The sequence below is a fragment of the Varroa jacobsoni genome, unplaced genomic scaffold, assembly GCF_002532875.2.
Source record: "Varroa jacobsoni isolate VJ856 unplaced genomic scaffold, vjacob_1.0 scaffold_903, whole genome shotgun sequence".
Taxonomy (NCBI): Eukaryota; Metazoa; Arthropoda; class Arachnida; order Mesostigmata; family Varroidae; genus Varroa; species Varroa jacobsoni.
In genome coordinates, this window is record NW_019213805.1 from 4,123 (window position 1) to 31,036 (window position 26,914).

Consider the following 26,914-nt stretch of genomic DNA (forward strand, 5'->3'; position numbering starts at 1 on the left):
GTTCTCATGACGTATCTATTTGAAAACGTACATACCCATAGAGGCCGCCACTGGCTACACTTTTCTATCGCAAAATTTTGCCCTACATAGAATCGTTAGGTTGCATAGCTAAATTAAGATATGTATCGATGATTTCTTTCTAAAAATGCCAGCAAATGATGTCTTTATTGTGCATTTCAGAAGCTTATTTGCTACATTTGTCGTATGTAGTGAATAAATTTTTAAACTGGCATCGAAGCCTATCTTCTTAACCCTTTCTTATCGTGCGTCCAGCCTATCCATTGAGCCAATAAACGCTTGTCTTTAATAAACGTTATGCTAGGCATAGAGTTTCAGAATCAGTAAAGTAATTGTTACTCCTCACCAATTCGAAATGTATAATGTGTACTCATAAATGGCTCACTTATCTCTGAACCTCTTCTGCATTATAGTCGTAGCTATCGTAGTTCTAGCGGCTCAGCTGTACGCCGTCATTGTGCATTTAGTCGTCAGCAGTTGCCCGCTAAAGTTCTTTACCTACTGACTTTGGCTTGCTCACTATAAGCTAGCTAGATACGGCCAACCATTGACCATCACTCCGCGAACGATGAGCCTATTAAGCCATGCGGCGGAAAGGAGGCAGTGACCGAAAGAGAAAGGGAAATTGTGTAGCGACAACACGTATGGTGACCCCGCATTCAACGTCGGTTCGCGCAGTAGACGGACGCTGCCATCGGTAACCTCTTGCGGTAGGCAATCGTTGACGCGGGACGGCCAACCTGTGTATAGTGCTTAGAACAAGGAAAAGCAAACAAACCAAAAGGAAGACACAGAGAAGATCGCCACCCAGAGCAAGCCGTCTTTGCCCCATGGAGTTAAACTGGCTCGCAAAGAAGGCCATAGAAACACATCATAAATAGCAATTTTTTTTGAGCCTAAGTGTGTTGAATTCGTGGCAGATTAATAATTCAATTTGTTGACTATTGCCGCTTGTACAATACAAACGTGGTAGGTGTACGAATGTAGGTGCTGTGAATCGTGCTAGAAAGCCAGTTATCGCTTAGATAGGTTTAACAACGTAGACGAGCTGAACGTTGCCTTTTTGTAGTCACTCTCCCAGGTGTAAGCTCTTGCTATGCCAAAAGGAAAACAGCAGCTTTAACGGGAATACGATGAGACTGTATATACCAGGCACCTGCCTGGCGCAACTACATCACTCTCGACAACATTTACGCCATTGTTCCAATGATGTTCGAGCAATTCAAAAAATCCTTGTGGCTAATAGAGGGGAAATTGCTATTCGTATTTTTCGAGCATGCTCGGAAATGGGCATTCGATCTGTGGCCGTATACTCTGAACAGGACAAAATGCATATGCATAGACAAAAGGCTGATGAATCGTACCTGATTGGCCGGGGACTACTGCCGGTCCAAGCGTATCTCAATATACCAGAGTACATAAGGATAGCTAAAGAGAACGACGTCGATGCCATCCACCCTGGGTACGGTTTCCTGTCGGAGCGCTCCGATTTCGCAGATGCATGTATAAAAGCAGGTATTCGCTTTATTGGGCCTTCTCCGAAAGTGATGGCACAAATGGGCGATAAGATTGCGGCGCGAAAGTGTGCCATCGAATGTGGAATCCCTGTTATTCCTGGCACAGATCAGCCAATTAAAGATGCCGATGAGGCGTATAAGTTCTGCAAGGAGCATGGCTTACCTGTCATGTTGAAAGCTGCTTATGGTGGAGGCGGTCGAGGAATGCGCGTTGTAAGGAACCTTGAAGACCTTAAAGAACACTTTAGTCGGGCAGTATCTGAAGCTGAAAGCGCGTTCGGCAATGGTGCTATGTTCATCGAACGCTTTATTGAACATCCTCGACACATTGAGATTCAGGTGTTGGGAGATAAAATTGGCCAGGTCGTCCATTTATACGAACGAGACTGCTCCGTTCAGAGGAGGCATCAAAAACTTATCGAAATTGCCCCCGCGCTGAATATACCAGAGAACGTACGGCAGGCAATGCACGCCGACGCTATAAAGTTATGTTCTCACGTCGGTTACCAGAATGCCGGCACAGTTGAGTTTCTTCTGGATGAAGACGGCAGACACTATTTCATTGAAGTCAATGCTCGGCTTCAAGTAGAACATACAGTTACGGAAGAGGTCACAGGAGTGGACCTGGTTCAATCACAAATTGAAATCGCTAGCGGAAAAACCCTCAACGATCTGAAATTAACCCAAGAGAAAATCACGACTCAGGGATGTGCGATTCAGTGTCGAGTGACAACAGAAGATCCAGCAAAGGGTTTCCAGCCAGACTGTGGTAGACTTGAAGTGTTCAGGAGCGGTGAAGGATTCGGCATCCGTCTTGACGGCGCTTCGGCCTTTGCAGGAGCTATAATTTCACCGTATTATGACTCTCTACTGGTCAAAGTGATTTCACACGGCACAGATATGAAGGCTTCAGCTAGCAAGATGCAACGCGCTCTTAAAGAATTCCGTGTTCGTGGCGTGAAAACCAACATTCCTTTTCTGCTTAATGTTTTCGAGAATCAAACATTCCTAAGTGGAAAGTTTGACACCAACTTCATCGACCAACACCCAGAACTTTTTAAGCTTGCGCCAAGCCAGAACCGTGCTCAAAAATTACTCTATTACCTCGGTAATGTGAGCGTTAATGGTTCGATGACTCCGCTGGCTACAAATTTGCAGCCCGCTAACATTCATCCTATTGTACCACAACATGATAGTTCTGCAAAACCTTATCAGGGTTTCAAACAGATCCTTGAAAAGGAAGGTCCAGAAGGCTTCGCAAAAGCTGTTCGTCGTCACGATGGACTGCTGCTGACGGACACGACCTATCGTGATGCTCACCAGTCGTTGCTAGCCACACGTGTTCGTACAATTGACCTGCTAAAGATCTCGCCCTTTGTCGCTCACAGGTTTCATCATTTTTACAGTCTTGAGAACTGGGGCGGCGCAACATTTGACGTCGCGATGCGATTCCTCCGTGAATGCCCTTGGGAACGGCTGGCTGAGATGCGAAAACTTATTCCAAACATTCCCTTCCAGATGCTCCTCCGTGGAGCAAATGCTGTCGGGTACACCTCATACCCTGACAATGTCGTTTACAAGTTTTGTGAAGTAGCTAGAGAGACCGGTATGGACATTTTCCGCATTTTTGACTCTCTTAACTATTTGCCAAATATGATCCTCGGTATTGACGCAGTAGGAAAGGCAGGCGGTGTAGTGGAAGCTGCAATATCATACACGGGTGATGTTTCTAATCCCAACAAAACAAAATACAACCTTGAGTATTACCTCAAGTTGGCTGATGAACTTGTAAAGGCTGGATCGCATGTACTCTGCATCAAAGACATGGCTGGCTTGCTCAAGCCTGAGGCATGCCGCCTGTTAATTGGATCCCTCCGTGAGCGTTATCCAACAGTCCCCATTCATATTCACACTCATGACACGGCAGGTGTAGGAGTCGCATCAATGGTAGCCTGCGCTGAGGCTGGAGCCGATGTCGTCGATGTCGCCGTAGATTCGATGTCAGGCATCACTTCGCAGCCGACAATGGGCGGTCTCGTAGCCTGTCTCCAGCATACACCGCATGATACGAAACTAAACCTGAGGGATATCAGTGATTATTCCGCGTATTGGGAGCAAACACGTACGCTCTATGCACCGTTTGAATGTACTTCAACGATGAAAGCGGGCAACGCTGACGTATACGAAAATGAAATACCTGGAGGACAGTATACCAACCTTCAATTCCAGGCATTTAGCTTAGGCTTAGGGGAACATTTCGAAAAGGTAAAAAGCGCCTACACTGAGGCGAACCAGCTGCTGGGAGATATTATCAAAGTTACGCCTTCATCAAAGGTTTGTATGCAACAGTCACAAATAGTATATGAAATATGCATATAATTACGAGCATTACGTTACATTTTCTAGAGCGGAAGTGGTAGTGATTTCAGTTGCGATTATATAAACGTATAATTATTCCGTATTAGTTTAGACAATACCCTGTCTTCCTAAGATATCTGTCGTTAAAAGCTCGTTTTGAATGCATCATAACAAATTATAACAAATGTTAATCATCATTAAAATGGCATCAACAATGATCTTGTTTTTGAGATGTTTTATTATATCGAGCTACACAAATTGAAACTATTTACCGTTTATTTATTATTATTTAACAATGCCTTTAGAATGTGTTGTAATAGCGATGCATTGAAGCTCGATCGATAGTATTCGATCTTCACTAATACTATTAGATACCCTATTTGGGTCTCCTATACCCAGTATAACCCTTAACAAATTGTTATTATTTTAATTAATTATATTTTTCTATTTCACCATATTTATAAACAATTAAAACCGTCTATTAACAATGTCATCGCTTGCTATTCCCAAAAAAACATTAGCGGCCATTTTGAATTACGTACGATCAAGGGTTATTACAAAAACCAAGCAAACCGGAACCTCATATCCAGTTCAGCTTTTTTTAATTCATCTTTGCTCTTGTTGCATTCAGCTGTCCATTTACTATACAGAAGCTCACAGATTTTTGGAACGGTCTGAAATCCTGTCCTTCCTCTGATCGGAGAATTATCATTTGAAATGCATAATAAATACCCCAACGGGTGAACTACATTTGCTAAAACGACAACAACCGTAGCACGAAAAAAGCTAATGCTGGTTCTGCTTTCCCACTCTTAGGCATTGCACGAGTAAAACAAAAGACCGCTAGAATATATTCTATTAAATATATTTTTATACTAAATCCTGTTGTTTAACTCACAGAAATATTCCAGAATATCGATAGAAACGCATTGAAATAATAAAATGTAGACCTAATCGAATATTTTATATGTGTGTTTTAGGTCGTAGGGGATCTTGCTCAGTTTATGGTGCAGAACCGCCTAAAGCCCCAAGACATCCTTGACAGGGCGGAGGAATTGAGCTTTCCTACCTCAGTTGTCGAGTTTATGCAAGGATATATTGGTCAGCCGCACGGCGGTTTCCCTGAGCCCCTCCGATCCAAAATTCTCAAAGACACACACCGTATCGAAGGCCGGCCAGGTGAGTCACTACCAGCACTGGATCTCGACGCCCTAAAAGAGACACTGCAGGAGAAATTCCCAACGTACAAGATTGAAGACACTGAAGTCATGTCGTCTGCAATGTACCCCAAGGTATTTGATGAATTTGCTAAATTCCGCAAAGATTATGGTCCCGTCGATAAATTGGACACGCGCGTCTTCCTTGTGGGGCCAAAAGTTGGGGAAGACTTTGAGGTGACTATTGAACGCGGAAAAACGCTTCATATTAAGATGCTTGCAGTGTCTGCTAACGTGACCGACAAAGGAGAGCGAGAAGTGTTTTTCGAGCTAAATGGACAATTGCGGTCGGTATTCGTCGTTGACAAAACCCTCGCTGAGGTAATCGAGGCTCATCCGAAGGCAGACAAGTCGAACGCCGGTAGCGTTGGGGCACCTATGCCTGGTTCTGTGATCGACATCCGTGTGAAGGTTGGCGATGTCGTGAAAAAGGGTGACCCGCTTGTAGTACTTAGCGCGATGAAAATGGAAATGGTTGTCCAGGCCCCGATAGCTGGAAAAGTCAGGTCCGTGGCGGCTGCTAAGGATATGCGCATGCAGGGCGACGACCTCCTTGTAGAAATTGAGCCTAATGAGTAAAGTACCAAGCAGTGTAATTAGTATGCGCAGATTACTGCCAAAGATATGCAATGTGCAATCAATGATCAATGAATCAGGACGACGCAAATGTTATCAAGCGAACCAACTGATCGAGTGTACACCATGCGGGTGCTGCATCTGGGAGGACGTGTGTCCGAGAAAAAGCAATAGTTATTGAATGGAACTGTTTTTATTGTACCTATTGTTGATCAGTTCCAGCAACGCAATGATTCCGAGCGGTTCTGTGGAAAAAAATATTGGAAACAAAGATGCATTTGTTCCGATAGCTAGAAAAACAAACATTGAAACCGACAACGGATCTTGAATAGTCTTCCACTGTGCGACCAGCGTATCTATTTATTATTTTTCTATATTCTAGAAGTAGATTGAATTGATCGGTTCTCGGCTGGCAAATTGTGCGAAACCCCTTTCAAGCAGGGTTGCAAGCTTTTAGTTGTCTTTACAAAAGGTGTTGCTCAGCTTTTCGAGATGTCGCATCTCTGCTAGCCATTTTTGCTTGTTGTGTTCGGGACTGAAACCCTATGCGGCCAGTCACCTGGCAGACTCAGCAATTTTTTCGTATTCAGTTAACGAGCATGGCTAAATGTTTGTAGATACCTATTTATAGCAAAGTAATTACACAGTCATATATCTTTGATCTATTTGATCATTGTAACAGAAACGAAGGAGCGGGTAGATACAGTAACAGATAGAAGAGAAGTACGTCGTAATAATAACTCTATACATTTAAATAGCTTAGATGAAGTCGATATTCTGAGCTATTGAATAAATTATAAACCAAGCCATCGAAAGTCATACAATTTGTTCATATACCCATATACAAACATTGTCCCTGTTATATACAAAGCTTCGTTATGAACAATTACACATACAAAATGGCGGAAGTTTTTGAATTGTTACTACAGATGTGATGTCTGTTAAAACAAAAGTGAGAAATCAATAAATAGCTTTTAACAAGATTTTCTTTGTTTTTGTTTCTATCATTGCCTTAATATGTCTTATATAATGTAATCTAACACATTAAAAAAATCTTATTAAATCGTGAGTAAATCACTTACAGGCGTACTAGCGTGAACTTATTTGCTGCGTATCTTTACGGACCTAGGTCAAAAATATTGCAAATTTCTCTATAGCCTTCCATACAAATTGACTATGTATTTTTCCATTCCAATTTACATTGGCTTGGTTATTTTGCTAAAGAAGGCTAGATGTTACTGTGTTGAGTTGATTTATCATTTTTAAGTTGGCAATTTTCCATCGCCGGAAATTGAAAGGACAGCTTTTTCCAGAAACTGTATTGTTTAAAAGTTAGTACCAAGCTGTTTTCAATAGACATCCGGTTGCCGCGGCAATATCGCCTAGTAACTATCGTTGTTTACCATCTCTTTAGATAATTAGAAAATAATTTGCATTGATCGATCAACGTTGTATTGAAGCAACTATATAACATCAGTGCATCGCACAACCATTGGAATCTACAAGTGCTCGCCGACAGACGTCGACTAGGTGCAGTTACTGGTGCTTCATGAAAGCTCTATACTAGGGTCGATTGTCGATCGGTCAATGGTCTCTGTGGCCTGTTTTTAGAAGGTACAGCGAGATTTGTCACGATTCGAGTTCCGCATGCAGATGCACGCCTGACTTCCGTACGCCTGGTTTATGCTTCTATATATGTATTATACGAACACATAAATACATAGGATTTAATGTAAATAACGTCTAGCTTTCGCGGACCTCTAAATAGGCGCAAACAAACGGATGGCCAGCGTGCCGCGGCGAAGAGAATATACCAGGAGAAACAGCGGTACACAGGTGTCTTCTATTTTCCATGCAGTGGCAGCGGTCAGCAGCAATGAGGTTTATGACGTGTATCACCAGTTGGGGTTTCGCAGAGTTGGAACCTGTTTTGAGGTCGGAAGTTCGCTAAATTAAACGGCTAACAAAGCTAAATAACCGTCGATATGATTTACAAAACGGCACTAAAATAGAATATTAGCTGTTAAGAAATGACGACGAAAGTACATGAGCCTAAATAAATTTGCGCTAGTACCTCTGTATTTTGCTAGGCGTATGTGCATCAAGAAGTAAAGTAACAAATGAAAAACATCAAACTCAACGAATAGTCCTTCTTGGTCCTTTTTGGTTTGGAAATAGAGCGTCAAGGAAGCATCTCGCAGATGACTTTTGCCTAATAACTATTAGAAAATACTATCTATTAGATAAATATTTCGAACAATATATTGATATGGAACTTACGCCATAGCAAAAGTATGACCCTTTTCACGGCGTACTATATATCATAGATAGACTTTATATGAAAATTAGGTCTTGCTTCCTTTAGTGATTGAAACCACAGTGTCGATCGTAATAGCAATGGCGTTAATAACCATTAGAAATCTTATTATGTGTTTTGCCGTAAATCGGCATCATCCACTAAAACAGATATCTATAACGTTAATATCGCTGGACTATGAAACAGAGGTCAAGTATGCCTACATGAGTAGTCGTCCATTGACTCGCAATCGGTTCGATACGACAAATAAATATAATTAAAAAAAACGTACAATGATTCATACAGGTTCCATAAAATACACGAGGATCTGACGAAAATAGCCTGACGGTGGTTTGCAGATTTACCTGTGATCGTGAGATTGTTATTAGTTTTTTGGTATTATCTGCTACAAGACAATAAACACTTCTTAGAATTCTAACGAAAAAATGCACCGTAGAATTGTTTAGATCGTGTAACAAAACACAATGTGATGAAAAAAACTATAGAGTGAGTTTACGACATTTATAACCCCCTTGTATTCACTAAACACGAAGCGGTCTCCATTTTGCATGTCGACAAGATTGACAAGACTGAATAGTCAACCGTTACAGTTTGGTAGCATAATAAAAGAGCCTTGTGCTTTTCGCATATCTCCTTTAATGTTTGCGTATTTACGTTAAAAGTTTGCAACTAACGCTAAAGAAGGCCAGGTCAAATCAGGTTAGACAGATGATTCGAATATGTAAGAACCAGAAAAACATATTAGCGATGTAGGTAAGTTCAACCAACCATCTGGCTCGGCAGCTATCATCTGAGGATGCGATACGAGGAACAGCAGTGAGAATACTGCGAAACTGCCAAACCCGAAAAAGGCCATTGGATCTGAAAAACCGAATCCACGATAGATAGACCGCTACATGGACAGATTAAATTTGATTGATTGATCCTCAACGTGTGGAGATCAGCTATGAAAGAAACTAGCTTCATCGTGATGTCACTCGCGAGAACAACCTGTTTCGTAGCGTCTTGTAAGAACTAGGCACAAAGATCCCGATAGACGACGATTCCAAAGAGATTCAAAGCTAAAGCAATGATTTCATTTGATTGGAAACAGATTAAAACAGGTTCTAATAAAAAAAAGCTTCTCATTAACTACCGAATTCCATTGTTCACAGCTTTACGTATAGCCTCTAAGTTTACAAAATAACGTAGATCCCTTTCGGAGAATCATTGAAAATGTACATTCAGGAAAAAGCACACATTTTGTTCATTGTTCCAGTAGACATTGCTGGTTACGTTATAAGAAAACCTAACCTATATTTAATTTGAAAGCTAGAATGCTGCATTTTGTAAAATAGCTATAGCATAGCCCATAATGGCATCAATAAAAATGAGTTCTTGTCATTCGCCTTCTTTTATCAGCCATATTTTTTAGGCACAAGTGTTACGTCCAATTTTGACAGACGAGATAGTTGGCATACTGCTTAACGCGTAGAGTATCGCGAACGTGGAACGTATCTTAACAATTTTATCAATCGTTTTGAGTGGCTGGCAGCTCATTTTACAAAAGTTTCATAATCGCGCTGCTGACTGTGAGCAGAATACTCCTACAGGATGCAAAATGCGTCTCACAATAAACTTCAATTATTTTCTTCGATAACCAGCTTCTACTCAATCCTGCAGTTACTCTCGTATTTGCTGAATTTTCTTGCTACTACTATTGCTACATGTCCGTAATTGCTGCATCAGGGGCTTAATGAATATCAATCTTAAAAAAGCAATGAACGATATTTAAGCAAGCTCAAATTAACCTAAACATGGATTACAGTATTCTTGCTTGTATAAACAGCATACTAATGCAATCTTGTTAACCATAATTTCGAATTAAGAGTTGTTACAATGTCCGAGGGTCGCAGATTGGATAATACAAACTGCGGAACATCATAAAACCCGAATCTTATTTGACGCGTGGCAATTCCTGTTTTCCGGAGAACCTTTCTATATATATATATATATATATAGAGGAAAACATTTATATATTACTTATATTTGGAGGTAGTTTAGAGCTGAGGATGCGCATAAAAAATCGGATGCTGTTGTCCTGCCGACCAAAACACTTCGATGTAACTGAAGGCGAAAATATCCATAGTGAAATTTGTCACCCAAGTATCTAATTTTCAAGATATGGATTTTTCAATTATGGTCAACACTGACTCAAAATACGTTAGCTCTTGATTTTTTTCCAAAGCGTGTGAAAACACATTCAATTTGTGAGACTGTGATAAAGATTATCTATAAGATAAAAATATTATCTATAACTAGAATTCTTCTTAAGGCTAAACTTAAGAAAACCGATAACGAGGAAGTCTATTTCTGTGCTCTCAGAGTGCAAATGTCTAACACTTCTTCTCATAGGTGTTCTAGAAAAGAATTACTTGTCGAATAACAGGTGGTCATTGTTATGTTTCCTGTATAAAGTCAGAACGAAAATAATTACTTCTTTTAATAATCTGAGTATTATACTTGGATAATGAATATGTTCTACTGTGAACTTTATGAAACACTGATAAATGCAAGCCAAACAAAAATTCTGCGATTTGATATCACATAACACATCATCACGAAATACAAGTTAACATTTAATCTTAGTTTATAGCAATATATTATCCAGTGATAAAATCAAACGTTTTGATTTTATTGGGCCCTTCTTTTGTTCTGTCTGCTAATGTTTCGAATACAATTTGTTAGAGATAACAGCACCCGTAAATCTGCAAAAAATGTGGAACGCTTCACGATTTTGCGTGTCATCCTTGCGCAGGGGCCATGCTAATCTTCTCTGTATCGTTCCAATTTTAGTATATGTATCCGAAGATACACCGACGTTGTTTATCTCGGCACCTCTTATACGCGTCACAGGGATCACTGTTTTGGTGACGGGGTCTAGTCGAGCGACGCTTCAAACTGTGACACTATCAGCATTATCTTTTGTAAGATTTGTAAATGGCAATGAAATACGCCGGGATCTACAATTTTTCTATAATACGTATCATGCTGAAAGTTAAGCATTTCCAGTAAAATCATGCAATTTTTGCTCCGGGATCGCGGCGACCAGGCTGTTCGAAAACTGAGTTTTGGCGCGCCTTAGTGTATTCAAAATGATCGAGGGCCACGAGCGCCACTAGCAGACGACCCAGCGAAACAATGATGTCGTCGAATTGGGTTTTGGCGTATTGCGCTGCTTACTTTGAGCGCTGGCTATAATTAGAGTGACCAATTCTAAGGGCTGTATCACTGCCGGAAGGCGCAATGCTTTTAGCAAAGCTATAGCTCTATGTTAGAAAAGCTTTAAACATCAGCCGTTATTATTGACAAGAGCGGTGGCATTCAAGCTAATTAACTGTCAGTTAAAATGACACGTTACCACACATGCATTACGCACCTATCTTTGATGAAATAGCTCTATAGCAATTCACGAGGCCATACTTCCTTAAAAAATCTCTATGTGGCATAATGATCTACACATTTCCCCAGCATAAAAGGGTTATTATATATTTAGAAATATAAAAAATATTAGAAGATGTATCCTTCTCATATTTGAGATAATGCTGTATACTTTGTTGAGATTATTTCTAACTCCCTATTGCGCAGTATAATGCATTGACGAAGTAGAAGGATGTGAACTGTCTGGCAACTCACCTCTCGGTGTACGGTGTCGGTGTATATCGGTACTATAACCAATGATCTGTCAACTTTAAATGAGAATGAAAACATGTCTTAGTTTAAATTAATGCATCAAGATAATTCTCGATCACTTCTAATATGACGTTTTGCGTTTATATTAATTTTTTGTATTATCAAAATGAGAGCTATGTTCGTAATTGGAGACTACATATTTCTAGTTTTGCGTCCGCCGTACTGTTAAGCATTACTTCAGATCAGCAAAGGCGAAATGACTCGTCGCTTAGTGTCGGACCTACCCAGATTGGATAAATAGGTAATCGTTGCCATCGTATAAAGAATACCAAAAGCTCCGGTATAACATAAAGCGGCAATCCAGCCTGTGAGTTTTGGCTTTGTTGCAAGCGACTAGGTATGATATGTAAATATGTTAAAAAAAAATGTAAAATTATGGCTCGAAATGCTGCGCTAAAAACAATTGACTAGAATTAAATATAGGTGCTACGTCGCATACTATCCTACCATACATAGGAAGCCACCTCGGTTCAATAGGGGTGACTTTGTTTGAACGTAGAAAGAATTAGATTTTCGTTCTTGTAACGAAATCTTGTAAACGATTTTTGGACTACACTTGTAACTGGTAAAATTTTAAAGACATTTTGACCGTAGCTACGTATAAACGTACTGCTCTAATTTTCAAAATATTATCAGGCCATTAGGCCTCTTCATTCCCAAAACTCTTTGCCATTTCAAAGCATTTACACTGAAATATATACATATATATAGACGCACCAAAAATAACTAGAAACCTGTAAGCATCAAACGCATACACTCATAAGAATTCCAACATCCTAACTTCAACATCCTACAAACGTCCTAACTTCGTTATACAATAATCGGTTGATTTACCCTTTAATGTTCGGCGATTATTATTTTAACTTACAGTATATGATCATATAATAGTATAAAATATGTATGTAAATATAAAAGGTCATATAATTATTAGAGTTAATATTTTGATTTAGAAAAATTCGATAACCAATAGTACAGCAAGCAACGTAATTAATGATGACTGTAAATACAAGTAGCTGAGCGAATAATAAATGTCCATGGGCCTTTTTTTTGTAAATTTTGCTTTGATTCGAATATTTTTTCGTAGAAAAAGGTAGCTCTCGGCAAGCTCATATTCAAATTGTTTGCGACCAATGTTGTCTGCTTTGTTGTTGGCGTTGGTCGTACATAGTTCGAATTTTTATGGGCGCCAAAACCCTCCCTCACGTGAAAATTGGTCGGCTCATCTTAGAATTGTGTATTTCTATTAGAAGTGTCTTATTACTGACCTAGCTCAAGTTATACAACCAATGAGTAGAGCGCAGGAGTTCGGCATGACTTACAAGTACACGAATAAGAGCTACGGGTTACGGCAAAATTCAACATTTTTGTTTTGCGTTACCTTGTTCAGAGTTCGTGCTTTCCAACAACGGTATATAAGATGCGGAAATACAAGCTCGTACTGTATCTTCGGATACATATACTAAAATTGGAACGATACAGAGAAGATTAGCATGGCCCCTGCGCAAGGATGACACGCAAAATCGTGAAGCGTTCCACATTTTTTGTAGATTACCGCAATATTGTTCGGCCCTTTTATAGGTTACGGCAATCCCGTTTGGTCTAAAAAAAAAGCGAATCACTCGAATTATTTAGACATTTATTTTTTATTCAAACTATTTCTTGTTTATGTTAGTTTTTAGAGACGGTAGCCACATTTTAAATATTTTCGTCATGGCGGTAAGTAATACCTAAGTGAGAATTGTGTGCCTTGTAACAAAATGAATAAAATAAAAGCATCATAGTATGTCTGTTACTCAAATGATTTGTGGAACGGCAGAATCCGGCGTAAAATACGGCGTTATACTTGGCGGAGTTACCTCTTGCCTAATAGTGAGCTACCTAAGTACGTAGTTAGCTTACTACTAGACAAGACTTGTTTGCTCCCGTTAACTGTTAGACTAAATGAACCACATTTTGTGAGATTTTGTCCTCGAAGTAACTTGCATTAATGCGGTTTAGCGTCGTACGCATGTGATGCTTATTATTACTGAAAATGAGTGTTGAAAAATATATGAAAATGACCATAGTATAGTTGGTATGTAGATTAATAGTGTATCGGTTAGCGTATTAATTTTGGCGATGTCAAGCAATCACTGAAGAGTAGATGAAAATAGAAAAGAACGAACAAATTTTATTACTTGCTACCACTTTCGGAGTTTATTTTTCAATTTAAATCTAGAGTACTACACTCATCCTATTTTTTTTTTAAGATTTTTTTTTGATCGGATTTTTTCGATTTATAGGTTCGATTAACACGACTATAACTCATGCTCATAATAAATAAATTGAACCTCATCCATTTACCTGCGACAATCTGGGGTGGTTGGCTTTTTTGGCTATTTATCAAATAGACCGTGTACTGTTCCACACAAAATAAGGATGTCCCTCCACTAGAGGGTGGGGAATTATTATTATTAATAATAATATGTCATGCTCTGGGATCTAACGACGAATAATGAAACTATTATTTATGAGGTATGGATCCAGTATGATGTCTGTAAGAAGAAATTGCTAAGGCAGCATCGTACTTTAGTATGAAAGGACATTGCCTAAAGAAAAGTCATAGGATTAAGCAACCTTGAGTATTCTGTGGTAGACCAACTGGGAGACGAACCCGCCCTGAACTAAAAGTAAATTCTGTTATCTAGTCCTAATTCTTATCACTGGATATGTTGCCTGCTATTTGGTTGGATGAGCTTACGCAATTCTACATGCTATAATCACCCATACCAACCAATCGTATTCCTTTAACCTAGACTCGTACATAAAATATGATTGTATGTGGCTCGTATCGGGCAGAGATCTGCTCGTTATAGTATTGCCTCTAAGCTATAGCATTGTCTTGTAATCAACTTTTAATAGCCTAAGTGATTCTTAGTGATCTTTTATTTTAGTCTTCGCCCTATTATACGCTAATTCTCACTTGCGCGGTCCGGGATATTTTTCTTTTTTCACACGATAAAGCACACCTATTTTTGCCTAACTCAATTAGTTAATTTAGAAAGTGATAGTCGGAAACCGAAGAAGCTTATCAGCAACAAACTAGAAAGAGGTCTTTGTTGAATATTGTTAATTAAATCTATGGAAAATAACCATATATAAGCTAACCTAATAAAATCTTTGATAATTTGGCATTTTTATGGAAATTTTTACCCTCATATATTATTTATGTGTGATTAATATTATGCGCGTATAGAATTGGTCCTTCTTTGCCTGTTCCTTAATATCGTTTGGACGACTTGGGATTATGATCAGAATGAGACATGTGCCTACGTTGAGCTTTAAGCTTCTGAGCTAGATAGTGACGATCTGGGGATTCTTGTTTTTTCATATATATATATATATATATATATATATATATATATATACATTGATGACATCTCGAACTCCGATATTAGTATGGCAGTTTGAATTGCTGCTTCCTGTCTATTTTGTTCTTAATTCCATACATGTTCTTAGTTGTTTTGTTCTACTCCTCATAATTTCACAACGTTGTTTCAAAGTCTACGCCAATAGTTAAGCTGTTACGTAAGTGCCTGGCGCTAGGCCTAGACATAATAAGAAACTTAATAAATAGCACTCGCTGATCGATCCACAGAGATCGAATATCGCAGTTGAGCCGTTCATCGGTCCTACATGGGTATGTATGAAAGAATATCACGTTCCTTTTAAAATATCTGCGTGAAGCAAAAACAGTATACGTCATTTTCTGCTGCAGTTTTTTTCATTTCCTTAACGTCTTGCAACGTTTTCTGCTGACATTCTGTGACGAGCATTCAAAAATATAAACTTCTCTTCCTATTTTGCGCGACTTATTGGCATCTCATAGATTTTTTGAGGACATTTTGTTAAGCTCTGGGATCATCGCACTACTTTTATTTCACCCAACTTTTAATAATATTAAGGCGAAAAATGTAAGTGTGTATGCCCTTAGTCAATGGTTGACGCTGTTTTTCATTTTACGCTGTATTAAGCTGTTTTCTACCTAATGGCTTTCATGAAGAGGCTTTCCTCTGAACTCTAGATCTCTACAAATGATTAGAAGGAGAAGAGTTGTTATAGCTCCCTAGGCAAAATATTTTAGTCACCTTCAGTGGTAGCGTCGAGATCAAAGTGGTGTTACAAGTTACGGTTTCCATTTCGATGTTCTTTGTTGATAATTTCGTTCTGAGAAAAATACAAATTGAATTTGTCGCTAATTCGGTTCGCTATCGTCTCCATGCGCGAAAGTCGCTTCTCATTCAGGGCAGTCTCAGAATAGTACCACAGGGGCACGTTGGTGTACAAAATGACACCTAACGATATCGCACGACCCTATTAGGCTAATAACAGCGCAGAGCAGTAGCACGTGCTCTTACTTATGGGTGGTGAAACCTATTAATAGCTTTATTACAAATTCGGTTCATTCGAGAATTATTAACAACTTTTTTAAGAAAAGTTTTCTATTACGTTAATCGACCTCACTGTAAATGGTACTAAAGAAACAGCTTCGAGTTCAAAAAGGAAGTGTAAATAATAAATAGAACCTGCTTTCTAAGAGGCATAGTGGATTTCAGGGCAAACAGGACAACTACTCAGAGATGTCTATCGCCATAGAGTTATACAACTATGAAAATAGTACTTCTGCTTTGTGCTACTACGATCATTGTGAAGTACTCGTTGAGCAGCGAGTATATTGTACGAATGTGGATTTTATAAACATAACTTGAGGCTTGAAAATATAACTTCAACATGTTTAGTTAGAGCTGCTATAAAAGGACAAGAAAAGTCTTTTGTGTACGAAGCAGATTTCATGAGTAGGTTTTTATTAATCTTAGGTTCATGTTATAACTGATAATAGGTATTTACCTGTTGGTAACATGATTATGTAAATTAGTACAAACCAGATCGCAATAAGGCCATTAACCATGCGCATTAAAAAATGCATAAGCAACACGTAAATGTTATGAATTAACTAATTTATTTGCCCTTTCCATAGACACTTCGCGAAATTAGGCACCATGACACGTGGCAAAAAACCAGAAAACTAATTCAGCTCGATGGCAATAACTACTATTGGATTCTTCCACAATATTAAACCTATCTGATCAATTACGCTTAAAATTACTATTAAAAATACGTGAAAAGCAAGAAACTGTTTCAAAGCATTATTTGTACTAGCTCTGACACGCTTAGTATGCGTGCCATTTTTTTTTCATAGACATGCGGTGTTTATAATAATAGAAAGCGGCACGTATAGATCAAGAATATTTGTTATGATTTATTTTTAAATATCTAAATAAAAATAGATGTTTTAATAAAATTTATCGTATGCGCTAAAAGCGCTACCTCTGGCGATTACATTCATTCAGTACAGCCAACATCCACAAATGGTTACGACCTTAATTCGAGAATTAAACAAATTCTAATTTCCTTTCCTTAAGTCTTCCTCCCACAAATACCTTTACATGTATAAAGTGACTGCGTTACGCGATATTGGGTGGTATGGTAACGCTACATAGAGAAAAGCGACGACGGACTTTTTTTTGGAATAATTAGAGGTAAAAAGGCCGAAAAATTGTTCTTTTACCGAGCTTATCTTGAGTTACCAACTGAGATTATTTATTTTATGTCCCTGTATCATTAACGTGAAGTCTAAGATGCCTTTTTAGCTTAAACTATTGGAAATTTCCCGGTTTTCCTCAAAGTTTCTTTCGAATTTTTCAGAAGCTGTGTGGAATGGGCAATCATTGATTTCGAGCGAAAAGTTTGTGGGCTTCGTTTTAAATGGCAGGGTCTACAGCTGATCTTTGTTCGAATTTGTATAAAGACTCATCGTTGTTCGTTATGACACTTTTTCCTGTTCTAGAAGGACTTTTGTTTAATAACGGAAGTAGCGTGTGAGCTCATGTCGACATGACAAATGGCCTGCCAAAATTTTCTTCGAGTTCTTGATTAATTTATGATATGATATAGTAACATAATAGACAAAAAAACCTATATACAATCATTATGCGTACGGGTCCCTGAAACAGAACAAATCGATTATAGCATGAATTAAACGAGTTACCACTGACGTGAGTAGAAATAGCATAGCCAAAAAAGTCAATTGAATCCGCTTTTTTTTTTTATTTACTTGACAAGTTTGAATAGGCAAATTTTGATTTCCTTTTCATCAATATTCCTTTGTCGAAAGAACTTAGATGCGCGTCCAAAATCACTCTTGTCATAGTGACCATCTCACAAATATATCTATTCAGCTGCGCGACAAAGCAGTCTGAGATCACGTTTTTGCATGTAGTGTGCTTCCCTTCTTCACATCTTTCTTAGTTTTGTCCTTAGAGCTTCTTCTGGAACTGTTCGTTGACTTGGGCCTAAGGTTATTAGATGGTGGGCTACCCATAATGTCGTAGATCTATTTAGGACGGCACAAACGTTTACGTTATACAATTGACTATAATCAGGAAAGGAAATGATCTGTTGGGGCTAATCAAATACAAAGCTATAATTAGCTTCAAACAGAACGTCTAACATTTGCATGTGTAAACGACCCTATGCCTATAAACAATGAATCAATGTGTTATGACAACTCAATCCGACGGGTGCGTTTCTTTCTCTGCGACAAACCTCATTGTACAACCGAAACAGTATTCCGCCTACGCCGGAAATCTTTTCTAGAAAAGAACTCTCACGTTAGCAGCAGGTCGTAATTTTATTCCATTTATATGTGTGCACATGTACTAGGTCGTTGTGCCATGAAGTAGGCCGTTCCACTTTCGCATACACCTAGCTATGCTTACAGATAGCTTTTGTACTTTGCGCTCAGGTACCGAGCCTGCTGCCATTGTACTTTTTTTTCTTAAATATTCCTATTGATTCATAAAGTTCTACATCTAAATAGTCGTAAAAGGATTCAATGTTAGCCTGAAACTATTTCATATTGTCAACCATTCCATATTGTCATATTTCATGTTAACCAACTTTTATATGATAGTCGTTAATCCAACAGAGAAAAACAGCGCCCAGCGCCGACCCGTATTAAAACCGCTAGTACTAACAGGATATGGGGAACCATCATAGTGGCCGAAATGCGTCAGACTAATTGTCGCTCCCGTATGATCAACAATCGCCGTAGAAGGGTATAAACATTACTATGGGGGAAGGGGGGGGGTCATTGTCAAAGCAAGAAGAGTTCTATCTCATATTAGATGATTCGTATGACCTTTGCAGAAAATATATTCCTTGTGATATAATCAATATCCAAACACCTTAGGACCTAAATATGTTGCGTTTGTTCGTAAAAAAAAGTTCACGTAAACAAACACTCAGTCAACGTGTAAACAGTATGTTGAAATATTTATGTGCCAATATAACATTCTCAGGAGTATCATGGACACGAAAATGATATGCAAGCTAGTAAACATAATACTGGTATATTTATATACACAGATACGAGAGGAAGTACTATAAAAACTTTGCCTACGTGGATATCTACACACAACGCCAGGAAACTATTTTTCGCAGATACCCTGCAGTGATAAAATGACAGCACGTAGCAGACAAGTTAGCAGGAAGATGCTGTTATCAGACGTATCAGTGCTTACCTGACAATCTGAAATAAAAGTTCGTTCGCTTACAATAATTGGCCTCAAGCAGTAATCCTCTCTAGAAAACTCGGCAAAGATGCAATAATGATCTGTACTGCGTACCGGGGGTTGTTGCGGGGCCTGACGTTGAGGCACTGGCTGATTCCGATTTTGGTGAACTTCGGCAAATGGATCGTAGCCGGCGGCAAGTCCTGGCGGAAAGAAGCCTGTCAGACCTGTAAACAGTGTTTAGTTCATATTGAACTAGTTTTCTTCGCCACTGTAGATACCCAAGTGATTGAAATACTGAGACAGCATCGTGCTTCAACTTAGTCCAAAACAGCCTGATCGTGTAACGATTTCGAATCGTGCCCATTTGGCTTGGTAAAAGATTGTAGCGAAATAGAATACTATGACAGCAGAAAAGGTCTCCAAGTCGGCTGTTCGCGAAACGTTCGATTATGTCGGAAACAAGATCCGCTTTTTCAACATTTACTTTATTTGCATACGCAAAATTGGACATCAAGTCTACACCTAAAAAGTCCTTCTCCAAAACAGGCCACGACGGTGTTAAAACCACACGTGCGTAATACACTGAAGTCGGACAAGACATTCTTGAGCCTTATCCATCCATAAGGCGAAAGATGGCTGTCAAACATACGTTGGATTAATCATCTACACTGGGCGCTACATACCACAGAACTTGATAAAAGAGAAAAACTAAAAAACGTTAACTTCCAAATCAACAGTATCGATCTGTCGCCATGATCTACCAAAACAATATATATTATATGCGCTCGGGATAGAAAAACTATTAGGCCTGTAGATATAATTGTAAAAATAGGAGCCTTAAAAGTTACATGACTATTCGACGCAAGGATTAATTCACTTACACAGTTCAAATTTGAAAATTGGCGCTTCATTATATCACAAGGCAGACTTCGTCTGAGCTTTTCTAGGTCAAAATCAAAATCGTTTGACCAATGAGTAACACATCTCGAAGAAAATCATCAAAAAAAAAACTTGCTATTAGTTTTCTGGTCTGCTTATTCCGCTATTTTAGTTAGTTTCGACGTGGTCTTTTCAAGTAACTTAACAGTTAGCTTCTTGGATCGTTTGCCGTCATGATTGGAGATGAATGTGACGCGCCCTACTAACTAATTACACAATGTATTCCTTCCGACGATGTAGACGCGTTGTGAAGAAGCTAGATGCCCGCTACAAGTGTTGTCACAGTTCTTACCTGCTGGGTCAATCAGTGGAGACGCAGTAGCAGAGTGCACGTTTCCTCCGTGCGGGGGTGACTCACATTGCTGCTTCTCCATTTCGACTCAAGAATAAAGGACGATCAGTGTTCGATCTTCATACGGAGAAAATTTTCTATCGAGAACTTCGTTTTCATTACGAATTTCGGTGCATTGTGATTATTTTTCAAAAAAATATCTGCCAAGTTCGTTTAGGTAACAAACAGGTACGTGCTTTAGTATAGTGATAGTATATGGATCTGAATCGAGTTGCAGCATTATAGTACAGTACGCGTAGTTTCGCGGAAAGTTTACGCTTCTATATATCCTACTACAGAGTATTTCGAGGTTTCATTAGAAGCGCAAAAAGCGTTTATTTTTTTTTTTATCACCTTTCCTAATAATTATTGTTTGCAAAATATCCCATAATTCCTCAGCAATGGGAACACACGAATAATTATACCACGCTAACTATAAAACCCCTAAGAGAGTGAATTTGCCCAGAACAAACGCCTTTCACTGGAAGGCATAAAAAACATATTTGAAAGTTACTTTCTGAACAAAGGCTCAAAGAAGGTGATGGTCAACTCATTAGTTAAACTAGGCTTTGACTTATGCTATTGGTTACTTAACTTGTACGCCAACCTTACAAGGCACATTCCATTTGAAAATTCATGAAACTTTATTCAGTCTTAATACATATATACAATTCTCCTTAGTAACTAATGTCGCAGATTTTATATTTATGCAAACTAAAAACATGGAGGTAGCGCGTCAAATATTTCCAACTTTTTTCCAACTTAGATCATACTAAGTATTTGCCTAAGTGCCGTAAATGAGTCCTGCGTAAGAGTTTAGTGTTAAAACTTCATTATCCAATATGACGATTACTCTATTAAAGCTATTTTCCGTTTAACTCGCTGTTAAATAGATGGACGGGGGAAGTACTTATAAGAGTATGCTTAATAGATTGCCAATATCCTATGCTGTCATGTTAGCGATATTAATATGCCCATCGCCAGTCAATATGTCTTTATCTTAAACTGGCATAGTTCTGCTAAATTTCATTTTATGTTTGGGTACTGCAGTCAGATGGTACGTCGGATGTTCAGGCTCAAAATTGCACGCAGCTTCGGCCCTGCAAAACTCAAACTGCGTTATTTTTTAATTAGCGTCAGTCTATCATAAATGCAGCATCGATATTATATAGATATATTTTAATCTTCGGACTTACTATCTCGATATAATCAAATTTGTTTCACCATGACAATGGACTTTGGAGGGGTTTTATATTGATGCTGATACGTTTCTAAAATTAGAGAAGTTCATTGATCAAAGTAAATGAATGTTTTCAATTTTACGCTCGTAAATGTGTTAGCATTGCATCACACAGCTGAAGCCCAGCACGAACCAAGCATATCTATTCCATGACTCACATGTCGTCCTCTCTTTCAGTAAGCATTGAATCATCATGAAAACCACTGTTCCGCCAAGCAGTGCTATGGAACCCGAGCACGCAACTTCCACGTGTGGCCTTCGACCCATGGTATACAGCATTATCAGTAGTACCTTGCCTTCTTAGCTTTCGCACACAAGTTCACATGCTCCACCGATACACACAATCACTGAGTATTTTTTTTTAAATATGTTTGATACGCAAGCATACGGCTGTTTGCGCTGACTGTAGATTTCTGTACAGCGCCAACCTCTCACCAGGCGGCAGCATCGCTCCCGCGCGAACGTCAGATAAACCGGATGGAATGGATACGAACGATGTCGTGGCGCTCAGATACGAATAGCGCGGCTGCTGCCGCTAATGCCGCTGCGAGAGTGGTACGGCTGATGGTGGTGGCAAACGTTAGGCGCAATAGCGCAGCGGTAAGTGGCCAACGGTTCCCTCTCCGTTGCAGGCGCGCGGTCTGTCGCTTCGCTCGCCAGCAAACGCCGTTGGCAGCGAACGCCGTTCTGCCGCTCTGTCGTAGGAGTAACAGTAGTAGTGGTGGTCATAGTAGTTGTTGTTCTCAGACCAGCTGTGTCCTACCTGCCCAATCGCCAGAGTAAGTGGTCTGGCGCTTGGTCAATTGGTTTTGTGTTGTTGGCCTACTCTGCTGTGTACCGGCCGTCGTTCATTTCTACATGTGTGCGAATCATGTTTCTGTGGGTGAAACGGAAAGAAAGTCGATCTTATTGAGAGGCAAAGTAAGAAGCTTAGAAGGCATTTTGTGTATCTCCTGAAATCCTCCCGTGGTGCTGTTGTTGCAAAGAAAAAAGCAAAAAGAAAAAAAGTGTGCCTTGCTACCTTTTGGATTTTACGTGCGATGTTGTTTTAAAAAGTCTGCCCTCGTTGGCTTCCATCTTGAGCAAAGGTAACGGTTAAGCGACTACTGAATTATTCACGTCTGTTGCCGAAGGGGGCTTACTGGGGATCTCCAACGGCAACGGACAACCCCGTGCAAAAAAGCTGGACACCAAATATTAAAAGTAGGCTACACATACGTAAGCGAAGGCAAAGGACGCGCCACGGCGCGATGGCGCCGGACATGGGTCTCGGAGTGGCGTCTTCGCGCTATCAGCGCGTGCTTCTCCTCAAAAACTGTCTGGCTATTATTTGCCGTGATCGGCGCAAGCTTTCACAGCAGGCCAAATCAAAGGACGCCCATGTCGACGGCTGGACGCTGTTTAAAAGTTTCGTACGCGAAAACTCGCAGTGCTTTTGGAACCAATGCCTTGTACAGTGTGTGCAGTCACTGGAGTACCGCGGATACATCGTACCTACCACAATACTCGTGTCGGGCGGGGAATACTCCTTAGACGTCGTCCGTTCAGCGTGGGCCCGACGTGCCCTTCGGCCGCCTGTTGGATATGACATACTCCGTTTAGGTGAGTAGCGGGAAAACAGCTCTCCTTAACGAATAGTGGTCAAAACTGACTAGGACCGTCCCTTTAATTAATTCTAGATATCTAATATGCATGCGATCCTTTCGCTTAGGCAAAATTTCTACGTTGCCTAGTGTTTTTACGGGTATTTGTCTGCTATTCTCCAAAACATTTAACAGTCGTTTCAGGACTCGCCACAAAAAACGCTGTTTTTCAGGTATAGGTAACGGCGAATATCTGCTCCAACATAAGCTTTGCCTGTAATAAGCACGATAAACAATTAAATAATGTACCTTACAGCTTTCGTTGTTTGCTTATGATACTCCGACCTTTGAACAGCGCGCGAATACAGGAAATTTGGCAAACAATATTGAGGTCATCGTTGAGGTGAAACGATAGTGGTTGCGCAAGTCAAAACTTGATTGCCTACACGGCATATTCCAGATCCTCCCGAGCATACGGCACAGCCTTTAGATTCTGAGCAGTCGACGTGTATCTAATCGTTCTACCCCTTTGTTACAAACCGACATCACTTAAACGTCGACATGGTACCGAAGTGTGAAATTGTCGTAACTAATCTTTAATCGTCCATTTTTCCAATCTTGCTTTCCGATTTGTACCGTTTGGTGAAAGAAGCGAGCTACAGACAAAAATTCACTGATGTTTAACTTATTCGTGGCCGATGTTTTTCGTTGTTTGTCGTTCCTTCAGCTATAGACGACCAAATCGCGAAAGCGGGGCTCGCCCATGCCTAAACACTAACGACCGCCTATACGGGACACATGAACGCATAGCTACACAGGCAGGCAGACGAACAGAGACAGAAGTGCCTCTCTATTCAGGTTCACATGAGTGATATTTGGCCTGTCCCAGTATGTATCAACGTGTAAGGACGATCTTTTTTACTGCCTACGCAACGTCGGCTCTATACGGGATCAGTGTGTCTAATGGTCCTGGTCAGCTGATAGGTTTCACTGCAGTCAGCTGCTGCATATATAGTCATAAAGCAAATTGGTGGATATGTGAAGAAGTGTCAGGATGGCTGACGCTAAAATCCATTGGTAACTTCAAAACGAGAACAGTTATGAAACCTTTTTTTTTAGTCTTGCACAGAGTGTGGTAGAGATTTACGTGCCAGCACGACGAACGGACAAACACAAGTGACAAAGTCTACGTTGATCAGTGCACTTCACTGACTTTGAAGGAATGAATCACCTGCAGAGAACATCTGCCACGATTTAGAAGGATAACGCCCACCGTTACCCGCCACCAACTAAAGCCGTATACAGTTTGCCTTAGAAATAAGTGGTTCGATATTTACGGCATATAAAAGTCAATTCTGGGTGTGTCCAAAGGGTTGTTAAAGCAAATCCCCATCTATGAAAACTAAGAAACACCTACTGACCAAACTGATGAACCATGAACGTGTCACTGGGCGAATCACGGTTTAGAAACAAAGTCCTAGAATATTGATACAGAATAAAGGTAACCGACTGACCCTGAGCAAAATCGGTAACGCAATTCTGCCGTAGGGATTAGTCATAGAACTGGCACAGACTGGATTATGGCCTGATTGACTGGATAGTGTTTATTTTTGACAGGATTTGCTTGTAACATTCAACTTACAACACATTTCGGGTTCAATTTGTGTTTTCTAGTCGTGGTAAAATCAAACAGTTATTGGCCTGCAACGCTGAAAAGAACGCTATTTTAGAGAAGATCAAACGACAATGTGAGCAAAAACTATGTTGTTTCGATCTGAAAAATAATGGTTACGTCTGGGCACATTTTTGCTTCTCGATCCTCAGTTATTAAAAAAACATTGAACGCGCCTGAAAGTATATTGCACTGAAGTTCAGGCGCACCCGAAGAACTAACCGTCGAAGCAGGAATCATTACATACTTGATTCGTAATAACGAATATTACTGCACGGCGTACACCGTGCAGCTCCTGCAGTTAATAGTGCCAGTCCGAGGAAGTACAAGCTTTTACTTATTTGTTACGTACTTTTCATATATCCACAATGCATACGTCTGTGTAGCTTTTTTCGTGAGTTGGTACGCGGCTGCACTTCTGGTCCGTCAGTTAACTGAGAGCGATTGTTCGACCTGCTTAGCGATTCGTCGCCCGTAACGATTTCGAAGTCCGCATCGCATTAAATCTTATCGTTCAGCTCGATAGCGTCTCCGTTCCGTGCGTTCGACGTAGTAGTGGTCGACAGCCACTTCCACTGCGATTACAGCCGAAGTTCGAAAGGAAATTGCCAATGTCGGTGTCGCGCAGAGCGAGGGCCCCTTTAAGACTGGTTCATTCGTTCGGGTGATTGTCTGCCTGCGTCGCTGGCTGGTGAGCCGTTTGCCGCTTGTTCTATTGTGCCACGGTGGCTAGCACATTGTCCTGCAGTCCATTAACATCCATCAGGTCCATAAAAATTGTAGGAATGTAGATCAAAACTACCCGAACAGAATCAATACAACGACGACAATAACAATAGGGCCGTTACAACTGTTTTCCTAAACACTAGCAGACTTCTACACTCTGAGATGATAGGAAGACTAATTAGTTTCTTAATTTTTTTTTTACCTTGGTAAGATAATTAGTTGAGAATTCGAACTTGTCCCTCGTCAATCAATGCAAAGCTTGAAAAACGTCGGACTTCCGTCTTTTTCGTTTATATGTGTGGATACGACGCAATGCTGGTAAAGCACTACGGTGCGCCAGTTCCAGCTACACTTTGTGACGCATCAAGGAAAAACCAAGCATTATCAGCTGATTTGACAGTCGGATCGGTTGTTTCACTATTGATAGAAAGACAAATCACTGTACAATACCCCTGCTTGGTTCTGACCTGCTGTTGGACAAATAAACGGATGTAGTCCTTAGAGCAGATTCGTGAATTCGAAATTCCTTATAATACATAAATATAGCAGGTTTAACTAGATGATGAAAATAATACAAAGAGAAAGGATTTTTCCTAACACGTAATATAACAAGACAAGAAGCGTTAAGCACTACAACAAGTGTCGAACAATTTGTAAATACAAAAGGCAAGACGAAAAGCGCCTCGTACGTTTCTTCTAATCCACTTCAGATGACGAAGCCCCCTACCCTGATCAAACGAAGGGCCTCATTAGCGACTCATGCTGCTTGCCGAAATGGGCATTTATGCAGTATGCAATGAAAAAAGATGAACATTTATCCACGTAAACATTTAATTGGGGTGAGAGGTTATTTTTGGCAGCAGAAAGAGAGACTTGTAAAAGCTACCAGATATAACCTCATTCACTGATATTTGCATTTAGAAGCGTGTTGCAATTGATTACAATTGAAATTTGTCATTCACTTCAACGTCGAGACGTATTTACGTTGCGCGGGCAGCGAGAAAAAGACACATGGGGAAGCCGGCAAGTAGACGCTTTTTAGCTATCGAGAGATTTTTAGACTACTTTATAT

General features: G+C 39.9%; 3 protein-coding genes, 1 long non-coding RNA gene and 2 other non-coding genes across 8 annotated transcripts in view; 3 read left to right on the forward strand and 3 right to left on the reverse strand.

The window, feature by feature from the left end:
* The first annotated feature begins 668 nt into the window (after positions 1 to 668).
* Positions 669 to 6,669, forward strand: LOC111264838 (Pyruvate carboxylase). The gene is made up of 2 exons (XM_022841044.2): positions 669 to 3,869; positions 4,874 to 6,669. The coding sequence occupies exons 1-2, from the start codon at positions 1,152 to 1,154 to the stop codon at positions 5,687 to 5,689; spliced, it is 3,534 nt and encodes a 1,177-aa protein (XP_022696779.1). The 5' UTR covers positions 669 to 1,151; the 3' UTR covers positions 5,690 to 6,669.
* A 4,086-nt stretch (positions 6,670 to 10,755) lies between these two features.
* Positions 10,756 to 10,857, reverse strand: LOC147752894 (U6 spliceosomal RNA). Its single transcript, XR_015312829.1, has one exon. It is a non-coding gene; the product is annotated as a U6 spliceosomal RNA (small nuclear RNA).
* Positions 10,858 to 13,175: 2,318 nt separating this feature from the next.
* Positions 13,176 to 13,277, forward strand: LOC147752895 (U6 spliceosomal RNA). Its single transcript, XR_015312830.1, has one exon. It is a non-coding gene; the product is annotated as a U6 spliceosomal RNA (small nuclear RNA).
* A 4,558-nt stretch (positions 13,278 to 17,835) lies between these two features.
* LOC111264841 (uncharacterized) lies at positions 17,836 to 20,723 on the reverse strand. Of its 2 annotated transcripts, none has more exons than XM_022841047.2 (3): positions 20,583 to 20,723; positions 19,463 to 19,575; positions 17,836 to 18,168 (listed from the first exon to the last, which is right to left on the reverse strand). In XM_022841047.2, the coding sequence occupies exons 1-3, from the start codon at positions 20,662 to 20,664 to the stop codon at positions 18,037 to 18,039; spliced, it is 327 nt and encodes a 108-aa protein (XP_022696782.1). In that variant the 5' UTR covers positions 20,665 to 20,723; the 3' UTR covers positions 17,836 to 18,036. The 2 variants fall into 2 exon arrangements, with proteins under 2 accessions (XP_022696782.1, XP_086826348.1); XM_086970222.1 differs by having other exon boundaries at positions 19,358 to 19,575.
* ko (Stork-head domain-containing protein knockout) overlaps positions 20,670 to 26,914 on the forward strand; it is a 29,684-nt gene continuing 23,439 nt past the window's right edge. Inside the window, exons 1-2 of one of the 2 annotated variants that reach the window (XM_022841045.2) lie at positions 20,670 to 20,810; positions 22,039 to 23,463. In XM_022841045.2, coding sequence (XP_022696780.1) covers positions 23,112 to 23,463 — 352 coding nt within the window. In that variant the 5' untranslated portion in view covers positions 20,670 to 20,810; positions 22,039 to 23,111. Of the gene's footprint in view, positions 20,811 to 22,038; positions 23,464 to 26,914 lie in introns of those variants that run through there. The other variant, XM_022841046.2, reaches the window with a different exon arrangement.
* On the reverse strand, positions 21,247 to 22,143 carry LOC111264842 (uncharacterized). Its single transcript, XR_002683107.2, has 2 exons — positions 22,020 to 22,143; positions 21,247 to 21,735 (listed from the first exon to the last, which is right to left on the reverse strand). It is a non-coding gene; the product is annotated as an uncharacterized LOC111264842 (long non-coding RNA).